The sequence below is a fragment of the Nilaparvata lugens genome, unplaced genomic scaffold (genome assembly GCF_014356525.2).
Source record: "Nilaparvata lugens isolate BPH unplaced genomic scaffold, ASM1435652v1 scaffold5097, whole genome shotgun sequence".
NCBI lineage: Eukaryota > Metazoa > Arthropoda > Insecta > Hemiptera > Delphacidae > Nilaparvata > Nilaparvata lugens.
The window spans coordinates 1-26,235 of NW_024091009.1; the positions used below are offsets into that span (position 1 = coordinate 1).

At 35.3% G+C, this 26,235-nt stretch overlaps 1 protein-coding gene across 3 annotated transcripts; it reads left to right on the forward strand.

Annotated features, from left to right (window-relative positions):
* Positions 1 to 24: 24 nt before the first annotated feature.
* Positions 25 to 17,782, forward strand: LOC111053228 (gastrula zinc finger protein XlCGF57.1-like). 3 transcript variants are annotated; one of them, XM_039444616.1, is made up of 9 exons: positions 25 to 885; positions 1,832 to 1,943; positions 8,731 to 8,813; positions 11,677 to 11,821; positions 12,214 to 12,305; positions 13,341 to 13,479; positions 14,282 to 14,373; positions 15,694 to 15,832; positions 16,635 to 17,782. In XM_039444616.1, the coding sequence occupies exons 2-9, from the start codon at positions 1,832 to 1,834 to the stop codon at positions 17,654 to 17,656; spliced, it is 1,824 nt and encodes a 607-aa protein (XP_039300550.1). In that variant the 5' UTR covers positions 25 to 885; the 3' UTR covers positions 17,657 to 17,782. The 3 variants fall into 3 exon arrangements, with proteins under 3 accessions (XP_039300550.1, XP_039300549.1, XP_039300551.1); XM_039444615.1 differs by lacking the exon at positions 25 to 885 and adding an exon at positions 898 to 914; XM_039444617.1 differs by lacking the exons at positions 25 to 885; positions 15,694 to 15,832; positions 16,635 to 17,782 and adding exons at positions 898 to 914; positions 14,906 to 15,429 and having other exon boundaries at positions 14,282 to 14,821.
* The last annotated feature ends 8,453 nt before the right edge of the window (positions 17,783 to 26,235 follow it).

Below are 26,235 nucleotides of genomic sequence, written 5' to 3' on the forward strand. Positions count from 1 at the left end.
AATAGCTGTATGAAAACTTATGTAACAGTGACTTTCAATGATATAAATTTCAATTTATACGCTTTTAATGCTATTAATTCATCAAAACTTTATAACTCATGCAATCCTAAAAAAATAGTGATGACAGATACTATAGTGAGGTCCATGTTATAATGGCAGTGTTTGATTAGGCTACTTGCACACACCCCGATTTTTGGACGGATGATTTTTTACAGAAAAAACATGCATCTCATCCATGAAGGCTCAAGTCTGTGTGTGGAGAAGAGTCTGTTCTTCATTTCGGAAATATATTTTTGTAGTTTGAGAGGGATAGTGTACTTCTTGAATACTGAATTCTTGAATGATAATGAACTTAAACATTATTGAAAATTACTGAGAGGATGATACACCTTGAAAGCATCAATGTAACTCAATGGAAAACCTGTCACTGGAAAAGTATAAGTTATAAACAATGTCTTATTATACTTGAAGTGTTAGCACATTATATAACCTTATTTAGCAAATAAAAAAATAAAAATTATCAAATGTACTACAACTTTTTAATAACAAGATTTGATGATGTTGGGTTTCGGCTCACTATATATTACATGCCTAAGGCAATATTCTAGTAATGGTATATTCACACTAAGTGCAGATTACGGGACCTTTATTTGATATTTTACAAACCTAATTACCTCGCACTATCAAAAGAGCAGTGCAGTCGACTGGAATGGAGGATGGTGTAGCGAGAACTGGCAAGGACGGTTGGAGAAAAATCAGTGTGTGTGCAAGCTTGTATTTTTAGTCACGTACCGGTACGCCTCTGTGTCGCCGGCACATCGCTGGCACCGGTGGAACACAATGGCAGTGGCCGGCTGCTCGTCGGCATTTTACCGGCTGTGATCGGTGTGTGTGCGCAAGTACCCTAAGCAATGGTATTGCTGTAATGATATTGATCATATGATCTATAACCATATGCTCTAGTTACTAAGCAAATCAATTGCATGTTTTATTTTAATTGTCATTAATGATTGATAAAGCCTTGTTAATTTGGTGTATTAATTTATTTCAATTGCTATCCTTGTCTATCATTCAATAAAGTGGATAGCACTATCTCTTTCTTGCTTTGCTCTGTTGCCAGATTGTTTTTCAATAATGTAGAATAATCAATAAATTAACAAAATATTTCATCTTAATCATGTAAATTCATTATGAAATTATTGAAAATAAAATTCATTATTTTAAAGGGGAATGAACAGTTAATTTTTGTTTGTTCAAACTTTTTTCTATTATTGTTGTGTGTGGCGGGGAGGTAGTGAGAGAGTGTATGAACGGCACAGTATGACAGACTACCATTATCACATAGGGTACCTAAGATAGCCTCAATATCTATGTGGACTATTAGCTTGACAAATAGAGAAATTTGGAACATATAAACTGCCCAATACCGTGGTATATTTTCTCGAGCTATCTTTTCTCTATGGTTGCAACAAGCAAATGTTAACATTCTCCAGGATCAATATAAAAGTACATAAATCTGATCTGAAGGAGTGGCCATAGTCAAATGGTCTAGATGGGCTTCATAATTCAGAGACCTTGGTTCGATCCTGGCCTGGACAAGATATTTTTCTTAGCCACTCCCATGTTTTAGATAGACACATTTATTCTTTGATCCCAGCTGCCTGAAAATAGTTGCTAGGTCATGTCAGAGGCCCTTAAAATAATCGATTATTTCATGATCAAAAGATTAATCTCACGATTCAGATTGATGAATTCCTATTCAGAATTCATTGTGTGAGGTTTCAATAATAGAAATGTTTGTGGTAATTGAAACCATTTTGATTCACTGCAGATGTCCACATGTGACCAGGAGACGGATATACTATCACCAGTCTCAGAGCACAATTCATTTAGTGGAAAATCAGATTCCAGGTTGACTAAAGCCATTGAAAAAGAAGTGTGTGGTAAGTATAGTTATAATATGTAATAATTTATAATTCAACTTGTATTTGCATTAGTTGTGTGTTCAAATCTGCACCAATCACAAGGCCTGTCTCATCAACATTTGGTACTCTTGTGAAATAGAAGCAGCTGACTGTAGGGGGTGCAAACACTCTCCATGTTACAATGACAGTGTTTGATTAGCAATGGTATTGCTATCTCCATCTTTCATTCAACAAATCGGATAGCACTATCTCTTTCTCGCTTTGCTCTGCTGCCAGATCGTCTTTTAGCAATATAGAATTAATAATTAATTAACAAAATATTTCATCTTAATTACACAAATTCATTATGATATTGTTAAAAAATATAATTAATTGGTTAATAAAATATTATTGATTATTTTAAACGAGGATGAACAGTCAATATTACATCAATAAACCTGTATCTGCTACCGTCTATAGGAGGCATTGACAGAAAAGAGGTTTGGAAACATTTTTCTCATATCTTTCTCCACTGTCTTTATAACGTGGACCTCACTATAGTGAGATTCAAGTTAGGAAGTCAGAAATGATAGGAAAAGATAGGAACGTACTGTTGCCACTTCTCCATTGCCTTCCATAGTATAGCCAAGTATTGTCATAGTACTGTATTATTATTGGCATAGTACTCCCATAGTATTGCCAATGCCTACCATAGTATGGCTGTGATTCAAGTTATTCCAGTAGATCTGATCTGATATTTATAGTGGCTTCTTGTAAATAGTGCTCAATTGATGCATAATAAATTAATTATGAATTTTATTTTCATCATAAATAACAAAGACATTTCACAAACACTTTTTAGAAATTAACTACAAGACTTAACTTATTTCGGACTATGTGCTATATAAATTTGGGAGAGGAATAGCACAAGTTTAACTTATTTTTCCTCTCCCTATCATTTTAATAGTGTATTTATTGTATAAATGACTGAATGAATAATGAACTTGCCACTACATCAAGTAAGTGTGGCCAGTGTGTAATTAAGATATTGTAATAATTTAAATAGACACAAAACAGTTTGAGTCCAGTCTGCATAACTGTATACAGGGTGTTCTAAAAAAAGGTGCCCATAAGACAGGGCATGATTCCTCACATAAAAGAAGAAAAAAGTACTTATCAACATAGGTCCGTAAATGCTTGTTTACCAAGTTATACAGAGTGAGAGATTTCATCACTTTCAGTTGGAAATTCTATTATTCTTATGTTATTAATGAATATGTTCAAACCATGACATTTTTTTTCATAAAATGAAATTCCCAAATATTTGAGTTTTCTTTTTCAATTGTGTTACAATCACAATATTATCATGCCTGCATTCATAAATATGTTAAGGTGCGTACAGATATACGCGCCGCGAACATGAGCAATTCACTTTTAATCAGCTGATTATATCTGTTTTTTACAGAAACGGTAAGATACAGATATAAAAAGCTTGGCATCAGCTGATTAAAAGTGAATTGCTCATGTTCGCGGCGCGTAAATCTGTATGCACCTTTACACAATTGGGATAGAGAAATCAAATGCCCTGAAATCAAAGTTTATAAATTTCTTCTTTTTCTTCTTCTCCTTATATCGGTCCTCCTCCTGTTCCTCTTCATCCTCCCATTATATTCTTCTTCTTCCTCTTCCTTCCGGTTCAAAAAGTATTCTTGCTCCAGAAAAAGGCTTTAAGAATTATATGTGATGTTGCTTATCTGGAACATTGCAAGCCTCTATTTATAAAACAGAAAATCATGACAGTTTACAGTATGGTCGCTTTCAAACTTCTCCTACAAATAAAAAAGAGTTTAGCTGTAGAACCGACATTCATAGTCATAACACTAGGAACAAATCAAAAATGTATGTACCATATACTAGATTGAATAGTATAGCAACCAGCCCGAATCATATATCATTGAAATTATTGAATAGATTGCCAATACTAGCCAGGAACCTACCAACTAAAATTTATAAACAGAACATAGAGCGCCTCCTATTAGACAATCCATTGTATTCACTTTCAGATTCCTTAAATCTACCATTTCACAACTATTTTAAATGAAGCAGGGAAGAATAAATTTTCAAATATAAGTGTTCTCAATATCTGTATTGTTATGTTATTTATATTGTCAGTTCGCTTCCGACTATCAGAGAGGAAGGTTGTGATAGCTCTGGCTTGGTAAACAATATCTTATCGCTAGTGCCGTTCAATTCTACTGAAAGCTTCAAAATGAGCAAACTCTGTATGGAATGTAGTTTAGAATTCAATGATCCTAAGAACCACGAGGAATTTTTGATTTTCCTTGATAGTATAGCTTTCAAATTTGATGTTCTCATGCTGACCGAGACATGGATGTGTGAGGATGATTATGTAAATTGTTTGGATGGATATTTGGCATATCAAACTACTACTAAATACAACTAAAACGATGGTATAATAGTATACGTAAATTCGGAGTTGTCTTCATCGTGTAACGAGGTGGAAGTTGGGGGATTGCGTTGTCTCAACTTGAAGTGCGATAAAGAAAACCAATGCTATAATTTACTTTGTGTTTATCGCTGTCATGATATTGACATGGCCGGTTTTATCGATGGATTGGAGGAAAGATACAATCGTACTGATGATAATAATAATAATAATTGTCGGTGACATCAACTGTGATATTCTCAATGAACAAACTAGCAGCCTAACCAACAGGTATCTTGACGTGCTTTATGAAGCCGGCTTTGCTTGCTGCATTGATTCTCTGACTAGGGAAACTCCTTTTTCTTCTTCATGTATAGATCATTTATTTGTTAGACACCCAGATACTAATTCTCTTTTTCCAGCAGTATTGAAATCCGATATCACGGATCACTACGCAATAGGCATCACCATAAAGCATAATAAAAATAACAATAGCTCTCATATTCAAAACTCCAATTTCAAGAAAATTGATAATGAAAAATTCTTTAAACTTCTGGCCGTACAGTCATGGGATGAAGTTATCTCTTCACAGGATCCTAATTTTTGTGCTGAGAAATTCATGGAGCTTATAGCTCTGCTCCATCAGACCTGCTCTACTACTATAAATAGATGTAATAATAGTAATAAATTCAAAAAATTAAAGCCATGGATCACAAATGGGCTTATCAGATCCATAGAAAAAAGAAATAGATTAATTAAAAGTCAGCCCTTCAACCCCAATCTCATTCATCAATATAATGAGTATTGCAGTATGTTCAAATTCAAATCTTATTCAATCCAATTCACAATATTTACAAATTATGAGAAAAAATAATAAAGCTTAACAAAATTGGAGTAATAAGTTAATAATTTATAAAGTACATAAAAGTCTAATTTATTAAACAATAACATCAGACAAGAATTGCTAAACCAGGACTAATTTGTGAATTTGAATAGAAAAATACTGCTTGCTGAGAGTACAAAACTCTACGTCTGCGAGCAGGAATGAATATCTGATAATTTATGAATTTATAGAGAAGTAGAAAAATATAAAAAGAAGAAAGAAAGAAAAATTAGCAACCAATCACTCACACAATCACACTAACCATGCTCACTTTCCAATTCCAGCTCATTTAGCCAATGCATAGCCACCATTATCAGAGTATTTTAACTAAGAAACCACATTGAATAAGGTCTCTAGATAGTCAGGCATAAGACCTCTAAGCCATCCAAGAACTTTTGTTTTAAAAACAAGTCGATTTTGTGTTCTCTTAATTTCAAGAGGAATATTGTTAAAAAACTTAGGGCCGAGAAATACAAACGATTTCTGGAAACAAGTGGTATACGATTTAGGAAGTCTTAGTAAATCATATGTCACTCTCCTAGTTTGATAACTAGGATCATCCCTGAACAACGCATGACCACAGTTTCCAGACATAACATAAAACATAGATATATCTGAGACTCTGAAAGATAGGAAAAGAATGTTCATATCTACCCTCCTTCTTGATGGCACGAACTATGGATTTTTGTATAGTTATTAAGGGCTTCAAGTGACTAATGTAAGTGGAGCCCCAACAATTTATACCGTAGCTGATTTTTGAGTAAATTGTTTTTGTAAATTGCTCCTGTTGAGTAAATTGTTAAAAAAAAACAAAAAAGAATATTTCAAAAGGAAACTATTAGATTCAAAAAATAACCCCAAACATTTTTGGAAAACAATCAACGAGATATCAGGGTCTAGCAACAAAACTGCTTCTTTTCCTATTCATGATTACACAAAATTTAACAATAGAGACAACAATCCCAAGTCTGCGTTAGATATAGCAAATGAATTTAACGTTTACTTTTCTAATGTTGGAGCCAGGCTAGCTGATGAGATTAAGCAAAGAAACCAGAGACTTAGAGCTCCAGTCCACCCTGTCTGTCCTCCTGTCCAACAATTCATCTTAAGAGAAGTGTCAGAGCAGGAGGTTAGACAGTGTGTGGCGGAAATGCGCGGAGGTTCTGCTCCTGGCTGCGATGGTGTATCGTGTTATTTGTTGAAAATTGGCATCGATTTTATTACTATTCCACTTTGTCATATTATTAACTGTAGTTGAGAAAAGGCATTAATAATAACAAATATATTCTTTTGCTGTTTGTTGACCTGGCAAAGGCTTTCGATTCTATCGATCGCGCAATATTGCTTTATAAATTGAAAAATATTGGGATAATTGGTGCTTCTCATGATTGGATCAGAAGCTACTTGTCGGGTCGCAAACAAATAGTAAACATAAATAGTCCATTCAGTTATAGTAACAATGGTGGTAACAATGAAATTGATAGCAATAATATAAATAACAACAATACAAATTCTGTCAATAGTGAGGTGCGAAGTATCAATTTTGGGGTTGTCCAAGGAAGCACACTTGGGCCAATCTTATTCCTTATATACATCAATGACATTATCAAATCTGATATATCGGGTAGAATGCTACTGTTTGCTGATGACACTGCAGTCTATTTTGAGGCAGACAGCTGGATGGAAGTCTACGAGAAGGCATCCAGAGACTTAATTACACTCAAAAATTGGTTTGACGACAACATTCTTAGTATGAATGCAAAGAAGACCAAAATTCTTCCAATATTCCTTCATAAAAACCGCGCCCCTCCGGATAATTTACTGCTAAAACTACATTGTTGTGGTCAGGTGTGTAATGATGACTGTGATTGCCAGGTGATTGAATCGGTCAACGAGTTCAAATACCTGGGTATAATCATTGATAATAATTTATCTTGGCATCCACACATTTTCTACTTGAAAAAAAATTACGGAAATTGATTTTTGTTTTTTCAAAACTGAAGGGCATTCTTAACACGAAGGAATTGAGGACAGTGTATCACACACTTGTGCAGTCAATCCTTACCTATGGAATTATTGTCTGGGGAGGTGCGTGTGATACTAAGATTGCAGATCTTTCAGTGTCTCAGAAAGCTATTATCAAAGCCGGACTGGGCCTGGAAAGAACATATTCTTCCGAACGTTTATTTGTTTATTTTAATGTTCTAACTATTAAGAAGCTTTATGTTAAATTTGTCTTAATGTATGCGTTCAAGAATAAAATGAACATTCCAGCACAACAAGAACATAGGACTAGAAGCGGACATCTTCTGCATCCCAATTTAGAGAGAAATTCGCTAGCTGTTTGCGACAGAAATGTCTCTTATGTAATTAATATGATTCTGCGGAATGCTCCCCCCCCCCATATAAGTCATCCAGGTTCTTGTACTGTACTAAAATACAAGAAAGTGCTACATGAATGGTTGGCATCTTTGAATGACTATCAGTGTGGTAGATTGATCAAATCAATGTATGTGTAACGCCTTGGAATTTATTCACTCATGTGTGTGTGTGTGTGTGTGTGTGCGTGTGTGTTTCCCTTTCTGTGCAAATGTTGATAGTTGAGCTTGAATATTAAAAATTAAATATGTATTTTTATCTTTTATTTAAATAGTTTTGATATTGTATTGTTCAATACTATTAAATATTGGTAGCTATCTATAATAGTAATATTACTTCTCTGTATCATAGATAAATTATCTGTGTAAATTAAATTTCAATATACGTATGCGAACTCTTACTCACGAACAGACCGACAGGTCCATGTGAGTACAGTTTCAATTATTTTGTGAAATAGTTTAAACATAGATATAATTTTCTTTAAATTAGTACATTTACTTATGTTTTATGAGTCTTTATTTGTGAAACAATAAATCAATTCAATTCAATTCTATGTTTAGAACTATGTTTTACTCTATTCTTTAATTTATTGCCCGAGCGAAGTGAGGTCTGAGATTCATGTCGACGGTTTGGCATTTCTCTTAATGTTTAAATGTTTATATGTTGCGCATTTACGGCGAAACGCAGTAATAGATTTTCATGAAATTTGACAGGTATGTTCCTTTTTTCAATTGCGCGTCGACGTATACACAAGGTTTTTGGAAATTTTGCATTTCAAGGATAATATAAAAGGAAAAAGGAGCCTCCTTCATATGCCAATATTAGAGTAAAAATCAGACTATAGAATTATTCATCATAAATCAGCTGACAAGTGATTACACAGATGTGTGGAGAAGCTAGTCTATTGCTGTATTTCCGTAAGGTCTATAGTTTCAATCAGGTACTTGTGGATGAGAATACTGCGTGAGGTCTAAGTTCTCTTCCCAGCCTTCTCTCTTGACTGACCTCAAATTTCCTAATTTGCTAAATTTGCAGGTCTTTCAATTTACTCAATTTCTTTTATTCTGTCTTGACTCTGCAACACTGGAGTGAATCTCATGAGCTTGTTTGTGTTTCAGGTGGTAGAATAGCCAAAGTAGTATTAGTAAGGTTGGAGGATTCGTTTGAAGGCTGCAATCAACAGAAGTTATGTCCATACCAGGTAAGAGGAGTGTGTCTGTTTGAAAGTTTTTTTTGAAAGTCATTTCCATTTTGCTTATAAACTGTACTCGAGATTAAGTTGTTTGTAATTTCTTGTTGTCAAGTACACAACTGTACATATTTCTCGGTAGGCTTCCAACAATACTGTTGACTATTTTGGTTATTTTGTTTTCTGTTCTGTATTGAATCTGTTAGACATTCTTGAAAGGGTTTCTTTCAATTATTTCAACTCAAGTCGTTCATGTCTCAAGAAGTCATAGTAAAAACCTGTTTCCCACAGAATATCTATATATATCATATTTTATTTATTCAGGAGCAGGTGTCACCTGTGCTCTGCAAGAGTCTATTGAGAGCACAAAAGGATTGAATTAAGTTTTTATAATAATTACGTGCTATCAAAAGTACTGTCCACCGGTCGTAACTTGGCCTCTGGAAGGATCTAGTTTTAGGCGTGACATATGGCACTAGAGAGCCAGGTAGCGAGTACACAAACGCTGTGGTCTATTTGCCTTCACCAAATGTAATTGAGCAATTTCCATCCCACCAAATTTGTAATTTAACCAGCGATCTATAAGTAAAATTACATCCTAACGTTTCTAGTCGTTACATAAAATAATAGAGTTTAAGATTCAAGTTCAACTTTCAACTCAGAATTCAACTTTTTCGATGAAGCTAAAAATCATTGTTTTTTTCAGAATATCACTTCGCTTAGACTTATTATAAGATGTACTAAAAAGGGTGGATTTTATGGTTAAGTTACTCTCTCTTGGTTTTCAATATTGTTCATCCAACATATATTTTAGTAAAAATAAATTAAAATGTACATCCATGTCATGACAATTAGAAGTTTCCTCAGTCTGTGCTAAAAATGCTAGTTCTACGGAGGATATTCCACAAAATTACTATAACTATTTTAAAACTAATTTAATAAATCGCTATAACTATTTTAAAACGGTTACTTACTTAATGAAAAAATAACACAACATTTCGACGTTTACTCCGGTCAGCTATGGAAACAAAACTGAAAGCTGAATGGTGAATAGCTTTATTAGTGAGCACGGTTTGTAGTCACACTACCGAGTCGTCAACAACATGGCGCCACTCGTTCATTTCCCCCCTACGCCTCAGACCTCAGAAGCCAAGTTACGAGTGGTGGACAGTATTAACAATTCTAAAGGTGCGTACAGACTTTCGCTCTGCTCCGCAACCGAATGTCACTCCAGCAGAGCGATTGATGATCGACCGGCGAGCAAGAGTGGTTCGACCAGGGAACGCAAGAAGATCTAACATCTTCCGTAACGTTCATGATGGGTGCGTGGGAGGAGCGACTGTGGTTCGGTGGTGGTACGAGGGCGGTACGAGGGAGGAGCGTGCTCGGTGCGGGTTGGAAGCGCGAATATGTGTACGCAGCTTAATATATTACAATATAAAAACTTGTTTATTAAAAACATGTCTTTTTACAATCAGTAAAAAAACATGATGGAATTGATGAGTGGCTTTGAATGCACCCATTGTAGGAACATTGGAATAATAGTAGCTCAATAGCTATATTTTATTATGTTAAATGAGAATAAAGTGTAGGAATAAAAAGAGATATTTACCCAAAAGCTCTATAACGAAAATCCAATAGTCTGCATTCAACTACAGGGTTATTTTTTAATCCTGTTACCAAGTTTTTGAATGATTCATAAAACAGAAATTCAGATGTTATTCAACTGCTTAACATCAAATTTTCCATAAAAATTCTTGATTTAATAAGGATGGTTGTAGCATTGTAGCCTACTTTTATGTGTATTGATAAATTAATTACAATCTTCATAATAATAAAACAAATGTATTCAATTTGTGATACCATGTATCCTGACCACAGATCAGTGGCAATCAACGGTTGCTCACAAGGTCTATAGATACTATTTCTATAGATTCTATAGATGGTTTCTATAGACCTATTTCTATAGATTCTATAGATGGTTTCTATAGACCTTGGTTGCTCATGTCTGACAGATGTTTTCTCTGCTGCTGATATTTGAAAACAAAATTAAACCTAATTATTTCATTGTATAATCAATTAAAATGGAAAACCATCAAGTGATTGGAGTTGTTTTAAATGCTTTGGAAGATAATGTTCATAATATTTTAAATGTTATTCCCGCTGTATTGGACCTGCCTTTGCATCAGCCAAATTTGTTTCTCAATATTAGAAGGGGCAGACCTCCTAGAAACGAAAATTATTTTGAAGAAACAAGTACCCTGGCGCAAAAATCCGCCATCTTGTTAGGAAGCTCCGAATTGTAATTGTATTGATGGGAGGTTTGGATCACTTTAATGATCTGGATCAATTGATCTCGTTTACCAGAAGACCAGGATTGGAACTTCCTAAGGTCATATGTGATGTGTCTAGTATTTGTGCCATGTAAAAAGCATTGGTTGGATAGACAGATTCCATTCTGTACCTATTCTGTGGTATAGCCAGTTGTAAAATATGAACACGATCATTTCAGAGAATTGTGTTCTCTTTATCAATAAATAAAAATAATGAGCAAAGCTTGGTGCTGTGATATTCAACCTAATAAGGTTAATCAAAAGCAAGAACCCATCCTTCCTTTTCATCTCTAAAACATAATTAAACATAACCTTTCATGTTATGTTCATCTTAGACAAATTGAAAACCAGCCAAACTGGGATACTCCATTTTATTCTGTCGATGGGGCATTTGTGATATTTTTAAGACATGCACTTGCTCTCTGTACCTCAAATTACATCCAACTTGTACTTCTAAGCCCTTCATAGACCTCTGTGAATAAAAGTAGTCTCTATAATGATAATATTCCTACCATAGACTGTGATGTGTGTATTTGTTGCAGATGGCGACAGTTACTGTTAAAAAGGAAGAGGAGGAGGATGAGGATGATAGCAGCCAACAACCAGCTGCTGTGGAAGATGATTGCAGCCAACAAAATTATCTAATTCCTGGCTACAACATGATCTTCATCAAAGAGGATCCATATGGTGAGATGCATTCTATCACTACCCGATTCTTGATTGACTAGGGTCTACACACCTTGCTTGGGTGATTAGATTGTGGCCAGCTTTCTCACATAAAGTGTTTGGATGTTTGGGAGTGGAACTCCTGTGTAAATGTCCAGATGAAAATTTTTGCAGATGGCGTTTATTTTCTTGACAACTAATGTATATTATTGATGATGATTATAAGCAATAATCAACAATTTATATAATATTGGCTGGGAGGAATTGGATCAGAGTTACCTACTATAGAAGGCAGAGGTAACACAAAATTGTTTGATCTGTTGTCCTATCATTTCCACTCACTTTATAATGTGAATGACACTATATAATATCATGTTTTCATATTTTAAATGTTGCATTATTGATGATTGCAGAAGAGCAAGAGGCTGGAGGAAGTGCAGTGAAGAGTGAACCAGAGATGTGGCCTTCAAACTGCAGCACATCTGGCCGAGACTATGCAACAGAAGTGGGTGGACTGAATGAGCATTCAATCTCTCCAGTGGAAAAGTGCACTGAGTCATCTGTGGCTGGCAAAAAGACCAAGCTCTACAGCTGTGCTCACTGTAGCTACAAAACTAATTCAAAATCATCTGACTTGAAAAATACTGCCACTCAATCCTAGTTTTCATTTTTGGTGAATTTGGGTCTATGATATCCTATTATATTGAGCGAGCAATTTCTGTATATCTGTTTATATTTCTCTATATTTATGTTTTTATATCGGGTTATTTATGTTCAACAGATCTCAAAAACGGCTCTAACGATTTTCACGAAATTTGGAACATAGTAGGTTTATGATATAAAAATTCCATTGCACTAGGTCTCATCCCTGGGAAAACTTGCTGAACAATATTAAAAGGATGATTCATCGTTGGCTGAAACAGCTGAGACTTTAGTCGTCTGTGGATAGTAAAAAATGAGCAAGTGATTCTGTGGAAAATCAAATCATCCCTGAAATTCATTAGCTGACATATAGCCACAGTATACATACAGTATGGAAACTTGGCTTGTACCCTGGCACAAAAATCCACCATCTTGTTAGGAAGCTCTGCATTGTAATAGTATTGATGGGAGGTTTGGATCACTTTAATGATCCAGATCAATTGATCTCGTTCACCAGAAGACCAGGATTGAAATTTCCTAAGGTCTAGTATGATGTGTCTAGTATTTGAGCCATGTAGAAAGCATTGGTTGGATAGACAGTTTCCATTCTGTACCTATTCAGTGGTATAGCCAGCTGTAAAATATAAACATGATTATTTTAGAGAACCATTCATGTTATGTTCATCTTAGACAAATTGAAATCCAGCCAATCTGGGATACTCCATTTCATTCTGTCTATGGGGCATTTGTGATATGTTTAAGAAATGCACTTGCTCTCTTGTACCTCAAGTTACATCCAACTTGTGCTTCTAAGCCCTTCATAGACCTCTGTGAATAAAAGTAGTCTCTATAATGATAATATTCCTACCATAAACTGTGATGTGTGTATTTGTTGCAGATGGCGACAGTTACTGTTAAAAAGGAAGAGGATGAGGTTGATAGCAGCCAGCAACCAGCTGCAGTGGAAGATGATTGCAGCCAACAACATTATCTAATCCCTGGCTACAACATGATCTTCATAAAAGAGGATCCATATGGTGAGATGAATTCTATTACTACCAGATCCTTGATTGACCAGGGTCTACCTCTGTTCCTTGGGTGATTAGATTGTGGCCAGCTTTCTCACATAAAATGTTTCAATGTTTGGGAGTGGAACTCCTGTGTAAATGCTACTCCAGAATGGGCTGTCTGCCACATGTCAACCATGCACATGTACAGAACAAATGTGTTAGGTGATAGATGTAGTGTGTTCATACTATTCCATAAAATTGCATATATCAATCCAAAGAGGTTCTCCTACAACTTGTTATAGATTTGAACATTTCTAATTTTATCAATTACCTCTGTTAACTTTTTCCAGTATCACTGTCTCTGTGCAACTACATTCATTGTTCTATTATACTAAAGAACTTTGCTGAAGCATATTATTAGCTTATCATCCCTTAGCCACATCCCTCGCTTGCTGACTGTTTTTAGGTATTCTGTTGAGTGGGTGATGGCTGGAGAGGATAGCTCTGTAGATAGCAGCACTCATTTTATACTAAGCCATAGCAGCCAGCCAGTCTACAAATGGAAATTTTCGCAGATGGCGTTTATATTCAACTAATGTATTTATTTAACAACTAATGTATATTATTGATGATTATTATAAGCAATAATCAACAATTAATATAATATTGTCTGGGAGGAATTGGATCAGAGTTACCTACTATAGAAGTCAGAGGTAACATAAAATTGTTTGATCTGTTGTCCTATCATTTCCACTCACTTTATAACGTGAATTTCACTATATAATATCCTGTTTTCATAATTTACATAATGAATTATTGATGATTGCAGATGAGCAAGAGGCTGAAGGAAGTTCAGTGAAGAGTGAACCAGAGATGTGGCCTTCAAACTGCAGCACATCTGGCCGAGACTATGCAACAGAAGTGGGTGGACTGAATGAGCATTCAATCTCTCCAGTGGAAAAGTGCACTGAGTCATCTGTGACTGGCAAAAAGACCAAGCTCTACAGCTGTGCTCACTGTGGCTATGAAACACCAACTTTTTCTAATTTGAAGAGACACATTCGGAAACACACTGCAGAAAAACCTTTCAGCTGTGAGTTATGTGACTTCAAAAGTTCTCAGTTAGGTAATTTGAAGAGTCATATGAGAACACATACTGGAGAAAAACATTTCAGCTGCGAGTTTTGTGACTTCAAAAGTGGTTATTCAAGTCATTTGAAGAGTCATATGAGAACACATACTGGAGAAAAACCTTTCAGCTGCGAGTTATGTGACTTCAAAAGTGGTTATTCAGGTCATTTGAAGAGTCATATGAGAACACATACTGGAGAAAAACCTTTCAGCTGCGAGTTTTGTGACTTCAAAAGTGGTTATTCAGGTCATTTGAAGATTCATATGAGAACACATACTGAAGAAAAACCTTTCAGCTGCGAGGTTTGTGACTTCAAAAGTGCTAGGTTAGATGCTTTGAAAAGACATACTAGAACACACACTGGAGAAAAACCTTTCAGCTGTGAGTTTTGTGACTTCAAAAGTTCTCAGTTAGGTAATTTGAAGAGTCATATGAGAACACATACTGGAGAAAAACCTTTCAGCTGCGAGTTTTGTGACTTCAAAAGTGCTCATTCAGGTCACTTGAAAGAACATTTGAGAACACATACTGGAGAAAAACCTTTCAGCTGCGAGTTTTGTGACTTCAAAAGTGCTAGGCTAGATTCTTTGAAAAGCCATACTAGAACACACACTGGAGAAAAACCTTTCAGCTGCGAGTTTTGTGACTTCAAAAGTGCTTATTCCAGTCATTTGAAAGGACATATCAGAACGCATACAGGAGAAACAACTACTAGTTAAACATTTTGTAACCACACGTGTAAGCATATCTTCCAGACAATTAATGCTCAGAAAAGGGTATAGAGAAAGGTATTCTTAAGAAATAAGCCAATATAATCAGCAAGAATAAAACATCAAATATAACAAGACAACATACATGAGTGGACCTCCTCCATACTCCATAATGATATACAAATATACAAATTAATGAAAAATAAGGCAATCTGGGATACTCCATTTCATTCTGTCTATGGGGCATTTGTGATATGTTTAAGAAATGCACTTGCTCTCTTGTACCTCAAGTTACATCCAACTTGTGCTTCTAAGCCCTTCATAGACCTCTGTGAATAAAAGTAGTCTCTATAATGATAATATTCCTACCATAAACTGTGATGTGTGTATTTGTTGCAGATGGCGACAGTTACTGTTAAAAAGGAAGAGGATGAGGTTGATAGCAGCCAGCAACCAGCTGCAGTGGAAGATGATTGCAGCCAACAACATTATCTAATCCCTGGCTACAACATGATCTTCATAAAAGAGGATCCATATGGTGAGATGAATTCTATTACTACCAGATCCTTGATTGACCAGGGTCTACCTCTGTTCCTTGGGTGATTAGATTGTGGCCAGCTTTCTCACATAAAATGTTTCAATGTTTGGGAGTGGAACTCCTGTGTAAATGCTACTCCAGAATGGGCTGTCTGCCACATGTCAACCATGCACATGTACAGAACAAATGTGTTAGGTGATAGATGTAGTGTGTTCATACTATTCCATAAAATTGCATATATCAATCCAAAGAGGTTCTCCTACAACTTGTTATAGATTTGAACATTTCTAATTTTATCAATTACCTCTGTTAACTTTTTCCAGTATCACTGTCTCTGTGCAACTACATTCATTGTTCTATTATACTAAAGAACTTTGCTGAAGCATATTATTAGCTTATCATCCCTTAGCCACATCCCTCGCTTGCTGACTGTTTTTAGGTATTCTGTTGAGTGGGTGATGGCTGGAGAGGATAGCTCTGTAGATAGCAGCACTCATTTTATACTAAGCCATAGCAGCCAGCCAGTCTACAAATGGAAATTTTCGCAGATGGCGTTTATATTCAACTAATGTATTTATTTAACAACTAATGTATATTATTGATGATTATTATAAGCAATAATCAACAATTAATATAATATTGTCTGGGAAGACTTGGATCAGAGTTACCTACTATAGAAGGCAGAGGTAACATAAAATTGTTTGATCTGTTGTCCTATCATTTCCACTCACTTTATAACGTGAATTTCACTATATAATATCCTGTTTTCATAATTTACATAATGAATTATTGATGATTGCAGATGAGCAAGAGGCTGAAGGAAGTTCAGTGAAGAGTGAACCAGAGATGTGGCCTTCAAACTGCAGCACATCTGGCCGAGACTATGCAACAGAAGTGGGTGGACTGAATGAGCATTCAATCTCTCCAGTGGAAAAGTGCACTGAGTCATCTGTGACTGGCAAAAAGACCAAGCTCTACAGCTGTGCTCACTGTGGCTATGAAACACCAACTTTTTCTAATTTGAAGAGACACATTCGGAAACACACTGCAGAAAAACCTTTCAGCTGTGAGTTATGTGACTTCAAAAGTTCTCAGTTAGTTCATTTGAAGAGTCATATGAGAACACATACTGGAGAAAAACCTTTCAGCTGCGAGTTTTGTGACTTCAAAAGTGGTTATTCAAGTCATTTGAAGAGTCATATGAGAACACATACTGAAGAAAAACCTTTCAGCTGCGAGTTATGTGACTTCAAAAGTGGTTATTCAGGTCATTTGAAGATTCATATGAGAACACATACTGGAGAAAAACCTTTCAGCTGCGAGTTTTGTGACTTCAAAAGTGGTTATTCAGGTCATTTGAAGATTCATATGAGAACACATACTGAAGAAAAACCTTTCAGCTGCGAGGTTTGTGACTTCAAAAGTGCTAGGTTAGATGCTTTGAAAAGACATACTAGAACACACACTGGAGAAAAACCTTTCAGCTGTGAGTTTTGTGACTTCAAAAGTTCTCAGTTAGGTAATTTGAAGAGTCATATGAGAACACATACTGGAGAAAAACCTTTCAGCTGCGAGTTTTGTGACTTCAAAAGTGCTCATTCAGGTCACTTGAAAGAACATTTGAGAACACATACTGGAGAAAAACCTTTCAGCTGCGAGTTTTGTGACTTCAAAAGTGCTAGGCTAGATTCTTTGAAAAGCCATACTAGAACACACACTGGAGAAAAACCTTTCAGCTGCGAGTTTTGTGACTTCAAAAGTGCTTATTCCAGTCATTTGAAAGGACATATCAGAACGCATACAGGAGAAACAACTACTAGTTAAACATTTTGTAACCACACGTGTAAGCATATCTTCCAGACAATTAATGCTCAGAAAAGGGTATAGAGAAAGGTATTCTTAAGAAATAAGCCAATATAATCAGCAAGAATAAAACATCAAATATAACAAGACAACATACATGAGTGGACCTCCTCCATACTCCATAATGATATACAAATATACAAATTAATGAAAAATAAGGCAATATACAAAAACGATACATGGCCTTAAATGCAATCAGATTTATTAAGTTCTAATCAGCATTTCTCGACGCCAAGTACATAACATTTCAAACCGTGTTAGTTCATAGAACATCAACATCACTTTGGCCCATAGCAATACTTTTATTTGCTTCAAGAATTTGTTATTATTAAGTTTCCTGATATCTATTGGGAAACTATTAAAATATTGTGTACCCAAGTACCTGAAATAATTTTTGAAAATTATTTTACTTAATTTTTTAGGTTTGGAATAATTGAAACTCTCCATCCATTATTATAAATCGAGATTTCTGTACCCTCATTTCCACTTTTTCATAGAATAATCGCAGAACCTTGAATACAAAACTATATTGAACCAGTAAGACATTGTTTTATAAAGTGGGAAAGAGCTTTTCTACCTTGTTTTGTTTAGAACTATTCCTATAATTGTTATTTGTATATCTATAGTGAAAAGTACTTTTATTCTTCCCGATGGAAAAGTTTGAAGCCGGAGGCAAAGCCGAGGGCAACAATTTTACTGAGGGAGAAAAAACATTTTCCACTCGTGATATATACACAACATTTTTCCTCCATCTACATTTTTATAAAAACTGCAAATAAAATAATTTTTCAAAACGTATGTGATCAAACAATGTGTTACAACATAATCTAAAAAGTAAACAGCTGGGCTGGCTTGTAATCACAGTTCTCCGCCAACAGTGCTATGTGCTATCTGTAGGCAAAAGTTGTAACAACAATGGCCGCCACAACTACAACTATGATGAAGTTCCCATTTCAAATTTGATTAGTTAATGAGGAATATTCGTTGGCTTATATTTTGAATAACATGGATTAAAAAAATATATACATTTTTTAGTATAGCAGTATGAAGTTTGTAATAATTTTAGCATACAAACATAAATTTCATATATTGATCAAATGTCTGGTTGAGGTATTGAATTTACTTGGTTTAATGACTACTCTATATGCTTCCTCATTTGAGCTTAGACCTTCTAACCCAAAGAGCTTTAAGCCTTGTACACACGTCCATACAGATTCGCGCGAACAATAGTATGTACGGCATTCACTGTACGTCCTTGTGGACGCGTTCCACATATGCCTCGGCATTCAAAAAACTATCTGATTTGCAGACGACACGAAGGCATGGTAGATGTAAATTTTCCACAACAATGGCGTCATTCCATTATTGAAGATAATTATCACAAAATGCAGCTGTATCATTTAATTTTAATGACTTTTATAATAAAATCGAAAATAAAACTTAACAAACTATGTTGGTGGGTTGAACAATTGTAGGTTGAATTAAGGAATAAATTGCTACATGACATAAGATATGAGTTTGACAATTCAAACTTTATTAGGATGTCAAAACATTATCTTGTTAATATCCTTGTTAATTCAACTAGTTATCCAAACAAATGATACCATCATAAGGGAAGCAATAACTTTACAAGAACGATTGGCTCTAACTTTGAGATTCTTGGCATTAGGCGATTCATTTGTTGGTTTCCAATATCTATTCTGAATCTCAAAAAAAGGAAATTTCTACAATAATTCCAGAAGTTTTGATGACCTAATCAAAGCACTTAACACTCTCCCACAAAATTGACAGTCTTCCTCAACGAAATTAGCCATAAATTGAATCAAATACTGAATTGCTGCCCATTTTAAACTAACTCTGCTCATACACATTACAAAACAAGATTCTCCAGAAGATTAGCTTCAAGATTAAGGAATACAAGTTCAAAGTTTGAATAAATCTCTCTATAGATAGCCTAGCTATCTAAAACGTATAATATCATATTGAAGATTACAATTTTAATTAACAACTCTGATTGATAACATAAAACAAACACAAGATGATTTGATAGCAATGGTAAAATAATATGTGAGCTGTACTTTTTTGTAGGAACCCTGTAGGGAATCTTTTTTCACTTGAATTATGCAGTTCTAAATTTGTAAATCATGATACAAATTATATACTCCATGCATGTTTCTATTTAAATATTTGACAATCCACATATCCTACAAAATTACAAAAATCCTACAATTTACAATTAGTTATTGGATCACAATTTGATTTGTCATTCATTAACCTAATTCATTGGAATTAGGTTATGACGCTTTCAATGTTTACGTTTTGCCTCACCCGTATGGCAAAATCCGTCCACACGTACATTCAATGCTCGCCCGAGGCGCCTTTGAGCACACCAAAATACCGACAGGGTTCCGGTTCGCCCACATGCCTCAGCGGGTCGCATGAATTAGGAATATCTGGAACTCAAGATATCTTGCAGCTGGCCGGAATTGGAAATATATGGAACTCCGAATATGTTGACAGGCGGAACTCCGAATATCGTGGTGCAGACCGGTGGAACTCAAAATATCTTGTCAGCTGGTGGAATTGGAAATATATCGAATTCACAATATCGATCGTTATTAGCGAGAATGTGGGATGAAACAAATTTATTGCAAAACAAATGAAGGGTTCTATAGTTAACCTAAAATAAATTCATCAACAGTCGTCAGTCTTGTTTGTTGAAATAGATAACAGAGTTTTGAAAGCTTGCATAATATGTATGAATATAATTGAAAAAGAACGACAGACCAGGTCCAAAAGTATTCTATTCCCAAATTTTGATAATGAAAAACAAGTCCAAAAAGATCAGCCATGTTGTTTCTACTGTTTAAAGTTCAAGTTCAATATTTCCATTGAAAATTAATATATAATGAGCTATGAATTACCCTAAGTGGGCTAATTAGTCCATATCATTCCAGAAAATAAGTCAGACTTGAACCATTTCTCAATAACAAACACATTACCAGAACTCCCACTTTGGCACTGATATTCTGAGTTCCAGATATTTCCAATTCCGCCATCTGACAAACAAATAATTTGAGTTCCAGCTACTCCCAATTCCGCCTAGCAACATATTTCGAGTTCCGGATATTTCCAATTCCGCTGTCTGACAAATATTCGGAGTTCCACCCAGCAACAGTTTTCAAGCATAGGACATTATTAACATTGATATTTTGAATTCCAGATATTTCCAATTCCGCGGTCCCACTCTGTTTCTGAGACAAAGAGAAGCTGCTATAGTGAGGTCCACGTTATAATGACAGTGAATAGAGATAGAAGAACAGCGTTGCCTATCATCTGACTTAATAAATCATATTTCTACATTTACAAAAACAGATTTGGCATCTTTGCGGAGCTAGAAAAGGATAGTGCTACCTGCTTTGTTGAATGATGGACAAGGATAGCAACATCAAAGTTAATCAAATAATACGTGGACCTCACTATTATGTCCTGTTGATGCTGTGGCCACAGAATAGGTACAGAATGGAAACTTGTAATTAATTGCCTATCTAACCAATGCTTTTACATGACGCCAATACTAAACACGTCACGTGACCTTGGGAAGTTCCAATCCTGGTCTTCTGATAGGCTCGTGGCAGTGAATGAGATCAATTAATCCGGATCATTAAAGTGATCCGAACCTACCACCAATACTATTACAATGCGGCGCTTCCTAACAAGATGGCGGATATTAGCGTCAGGGTACTAGCCAAGTTTCCGTACTGTATGTACACTGTGCTGTGGCAGTGGCACAGTGTCTGTGGTTTGTCTAAATGTCTATGCTATTACTGTGTCAGTGTAATAATAAATAATTATTAAGAAAATCAATTTTGCTTTTTATTTGTAATTATTATTACTGTACCAAATCGGAAGGTTAAAAATTGAATAATATTTGCTATGGATTATGAAGTAAGTACTCGAATAAACATACTCCAAAAGTCGCTGATATGGCTTAAGTAAAATATTAACCTATAAAGTGTGTTATAAGTTTTGGATTCCAGTTTCTGTTGAAAATCTATTTAATCGATTTATGTTATTTGAAGTACCTTTTTGGCTAACGTTCATCATTTGCTAGGCAAAATTCTAGCCGGCATGCTGCCCCTGTTATCTCAGTTATTATTGAAGATATCGACTCAAATTTTTTTTTAAATAAAAGAGGAGGAAAAAATAAAGTGCGCTAGCCTATTTTTATACAATTTAGTTAGATTTTAATATTAGAAATAGCTGTTTCAAAACTAACCTTATTTTGAAGAATGGACGATTCTAAATATATTATTATCTCAACTATTTTTGAAGGTATCAACTCAATTTTTTTTTTTTGATGAAAGAAGAAGGAAAAATAGGTGTTGCTTCTATGAATTTTATTTTGAAAGACTTTTTAAAACATTAAAAAAAACAGTTTGAATTTCTGAAGTGAGACTCAACAATGAAGAATGATGTTATGTAAACAATGAAGAATGAACTGTGATTAATAAAGCCAATAGCACAGCTGACTCATATTTTATGGCCGAATTAAAGATTTCAAAATAAGCGATTGCTCGAATGAATGTTCGCATCAATTCAACTTCTTCGAAAGTGATTGAAGAGGTAACTACAGGCAAGCATGGACATTGGAATACAATATAATTGATTAATCGATGAATTAAATAGAAATTAGATATTATTCTGGGGAGTTTTTCATTAAATTAACATTAACTTTCTAAAGCTGACCCTGAAACAGAACAGAAATTGGTAATTTTTGGTTTATGTGACTAACAATAATTGTATCTCACAATAATTGTATCTCAACTATTTTTTAAGATATCAATCAATTTTTTTTAAATTGAAGAGGAAGAAAAAATAGGTGTCGGTAATATAAATTCTATCCTAAAATACTAATTTAAACATTAAAAAAACAATTAGGTTCTGGTCAATTTATGTCAGGTTCAAGTCATTTATATTTATAGTAATTAAGATGATTGAATAGAACAATTGAACATTGAGATAGGATTCAAGAGTTAAGATAAAGAGATTTTTCAATAGTGGAGACTCTTTGAGTATGGAAAGAACTATAATGTTAAGAACTAGGAGTTGAAGAAGTGGTGGACAATGTACAAACCTTTACTCTTAATCACATTTTCTTATGACAATGATACATTTTAATTGAATGAACTTGTTATATATATATTTGAACTACCGCCTAAACAGAGTAGTCAACATAAAATATTGCACAGAAATGAAGAAAACACTGATTCAATTTATTACCAACAACATTTATTTTACATGAATATGATATGAATATTACAAACATTTGCATTATAATCTAAATTATTATCCAATGTACATTTCTACACTACAACATTCAAAAAGATCAGACAGGCATTGAATTTGAAACACAAAGACAGACACATTCATAAGGCGCTGTTCACCTGTTCTAGTATTTTCTATTCTGTATCGTATTCGACTTAACAATAATATAAAGTGTTCAATAAAGATCATTGAAATAATTCTACTGAGAGTTCTTATTCTTTCAAAAATACACAACAGAACTCTTGAATCAAGTCAAATAATTACTAACCTGAACAAGTATGACCAAAGCTTACTGAGCCTGGGCCAAGAACAGATCTCTTAAACTAAACTTTTTCTAATCTGAGATTTTCCTAAAATTAGCTTCACCTAACTAGAGTTTTTCCCAACCTAAAGCTTTTCCTAACCTAAGCTTTAACTAACCAAAGCTTTTCCTAACATAAGCTTTACCTAACCTTAGCTTCTCCTAACCTTAGCTTCACCTAACTAGAGTTTTTCCCAACCTAAAGCTTTTCCTAACCTAAGCTTTAACTAACCAAAGCTTTTCCTAACATAAGCTTTACCTAACCTTAGCTTCTCCTAACCTTAGCTTCTTCTAACCTAAGCTTTCCCTAACACTTGACTTTTTCCTGACCTAAGCTTATCCTAACCTTTGCTTCTCCTAACCTAAGTTTTTCCCAACTCAAAGCTTTCCCTAACCTAAAGCTTTTCCTAACCTAAGCTTTCACTAACCAAAGCTTTCCCCAACCCTAGCTTTTCCTAACCTAAGCTTTACCTAACGTTAGCTTCTCCTAACCTAAGTTTTACCTAACCCAAGCTTTACCTAACCTTAACTTTTCCCAACCAAAGCTTTTCCCAACCTAAGCTTTTCCTAACCTGAGCTTTTTCCCAACCTAAGCTTTTCCTAACCTTAGCTTCTCCTTACCTAAGTTTCTCCTAACTCAAAGGATTTCCTCAACTAAGCCTTCACTAACCAAAGCTTTCCCCAACCAAAGCTTTTCCCAACCTAAGCTTTCACAAACCAAAGCTTTTGCTAACTAAAGCTTTTCCTAACCTGAGCTACCTCTAACCTAATCTTTTCCTAACCCAACAGTTTCCTAACCTAAGTTTCTCCTAACCCAAGCTTCTCCTAACCTAAGTTTCTCCTAACTCAAAGCTTTTCCTAACCTAAGCTTTCACTAACCAAAGCTTTCCCTAATCAAAGCTTTTCCAACCTAAAGCTTTTCCTAACCTGAGCTTTCACTAACCAAAGCTTCCCCTAACCAAAGCTTTTCCTAACCTAAGCTTTACCTAACCTTAGATTCTCCTAACCTAAGCTTCTCCTAACCTGAGGTTTCCCCAATTTTAACTTTTCCCAACCAAGCTTTTCCCAACCTAAGCTTTTCTAACCTGAGCTTTTTCCCAACCTAAGCTTTTCCTAACCTTAGCTTCTCCTTACCTAAGTTTCTCCTAACTCAAAGCTTTCCCTAACCTAGAGCTTTTCCTAACCTAAGCTTTCACTAACCAAAGCTTTCCCTAACCAAAGCTTTTCCTAACCTAAGCTTTACCTAACGTTAGCTTCTCCTAACCTAAGTTTTACCTAACCCAAGCTTTACCTAACCTTAACTTTTCCCAACCAAAGCTTTTCCCAACCTAAGCTTTTCCTAACCTGAGCTTTTTCCCAACCTAAGCTTTTCCTAACCTTAGCTTCTCCTTACCTAAGTTTCTCCTAACTCAAAGGATTTCCTCAACTAAGCCTTCACTAACCAAAGCTTTCCCCAACCAAAGCTTTTCCCAACCTAAGCTTTCACAAACCAAAGCTTTTGCTAACTAAAGCTTTTCCTAACCTGAGCTACCTCTAACCTAATCTTTTCCTAACCCAACAGTTTCCTAACCTAAGTTTCTCCTAACCCAAGCTTCTCCTAACCTAAGTTTCTCCTAACTCAAAGCTTTTCCTAACCTAAGCTTTCACTAACCAAAGCTTTCCCTAATCAAAGCTTTTCCAACCTAAAGCTTTTCCTAACCTGAGCTTTCACTAACCAAAGCTTCCCCTAACCAAAGCTTTTCCTAACCTAAGCTTTACCTAACCTTAGATTCTCCTAACCTAAGCTTCTCCTAACCTGAGGTTTCCCCAATTTTAACTTTTCCCAACCAAAGCTTTTCCTAACCCATGCTTTTCTCAACCTAAGCTTTTCCTAACCTAAGCTTTTCCTAACCTAACCCAACCTAACCTAACCTAAGCTTTTCCTAACCTAACCTAACCTAAGCTTTTCCTAACCTAAATAACCTAACCTAACCTAACCCAACCTAACCTAAGCTTTTCCTAACCTAACCTAACCTAACCTAACCCAACCTAACCTAACCTAACCTAAGCTTTTCCTAACCTAACCTAACCTAAGCTTTTCCTAACCTAACCTAACCTAACCTAAGCTTTTCCTAACCTAACCTAACCTAAACTAACCTAACCTAACCCAACCTAACCTAACCTAACCTAAGCTTTTCCTAACCTAACCTAACCCAACCTAACCTAACCTAACCTAACCTAAGCTTTTCCTAACCTAACCTTACCTAACCTTACCTAACCTAAGCTTTTCCTAACCTAACCTAACCTAACCCAACCTAACCTAACCTAACCCAACCTAACCTAACCTAACCTAAGCTTTTCCTAACCTAACCCAACCTAACCTAACCTAACCTAACCTAAGCTTTTCCTAACCTAACCTAACCTAACCCAACCTAACCTAAGTTTCTCCTAACTTAAAGCTTTTCCTCACCTAAGCTTTCACTAACCAAAGCTTTCCCTAACCTAAGCTTCACTCAACCTTAGATTCTCCCAACCTTAGCTTCTCCTAACCTAAGCTTTCCTAACCAGAGCTTTTCCCAACTTAAGCTTATTCCTCACCCAAGGTTTTCTTAACCTAAGCTTTCCCCAACCAAAGCTTTTCCTTACCTTAGCTTCTCCTAACCTTATCTTTTCCTAACATAGGCTTTCCCTAACCTTAGATTTTTCCAACCTTAGCTTTTCCTCACCAATTTTTCCCAACCTAAGCTTTCCCTAACTTGTGCTTTTTTTAACCTAAGCATTTCCCAATCGAAGCTTTCCCCAACCAAAGCTTTTCATAACCTAAGCTTTCACAAACCAAAGCTTTTGCTAACTAAAGCTTTTCCTAACCTGAGCTACCTCTAACCTAATCTTTTCCTAACCCAACAGTTTCCTAACCTAAGTTTCTCCTAAC

Excerpts from the sequence above, each read along its gene's own strand:
- LOC111053228 (XM_039444615.1), top strand. Across the intron at positions 8,814-11,676 it reads AGAAGTTATGTCCATACCAG|ATGGCGACAGTTACTGTTAA; the intron begins GTAAGAGGAGTG and ends TATTTGTTGCAG. Across the intron at positions 15,833-16,634 it reads CATAAAAGAGGATCCATATG|ATGAGCAAGAGGCTGAAGGA; the intron begins GTGAGATGAATT and ends TGATGATTGCAG.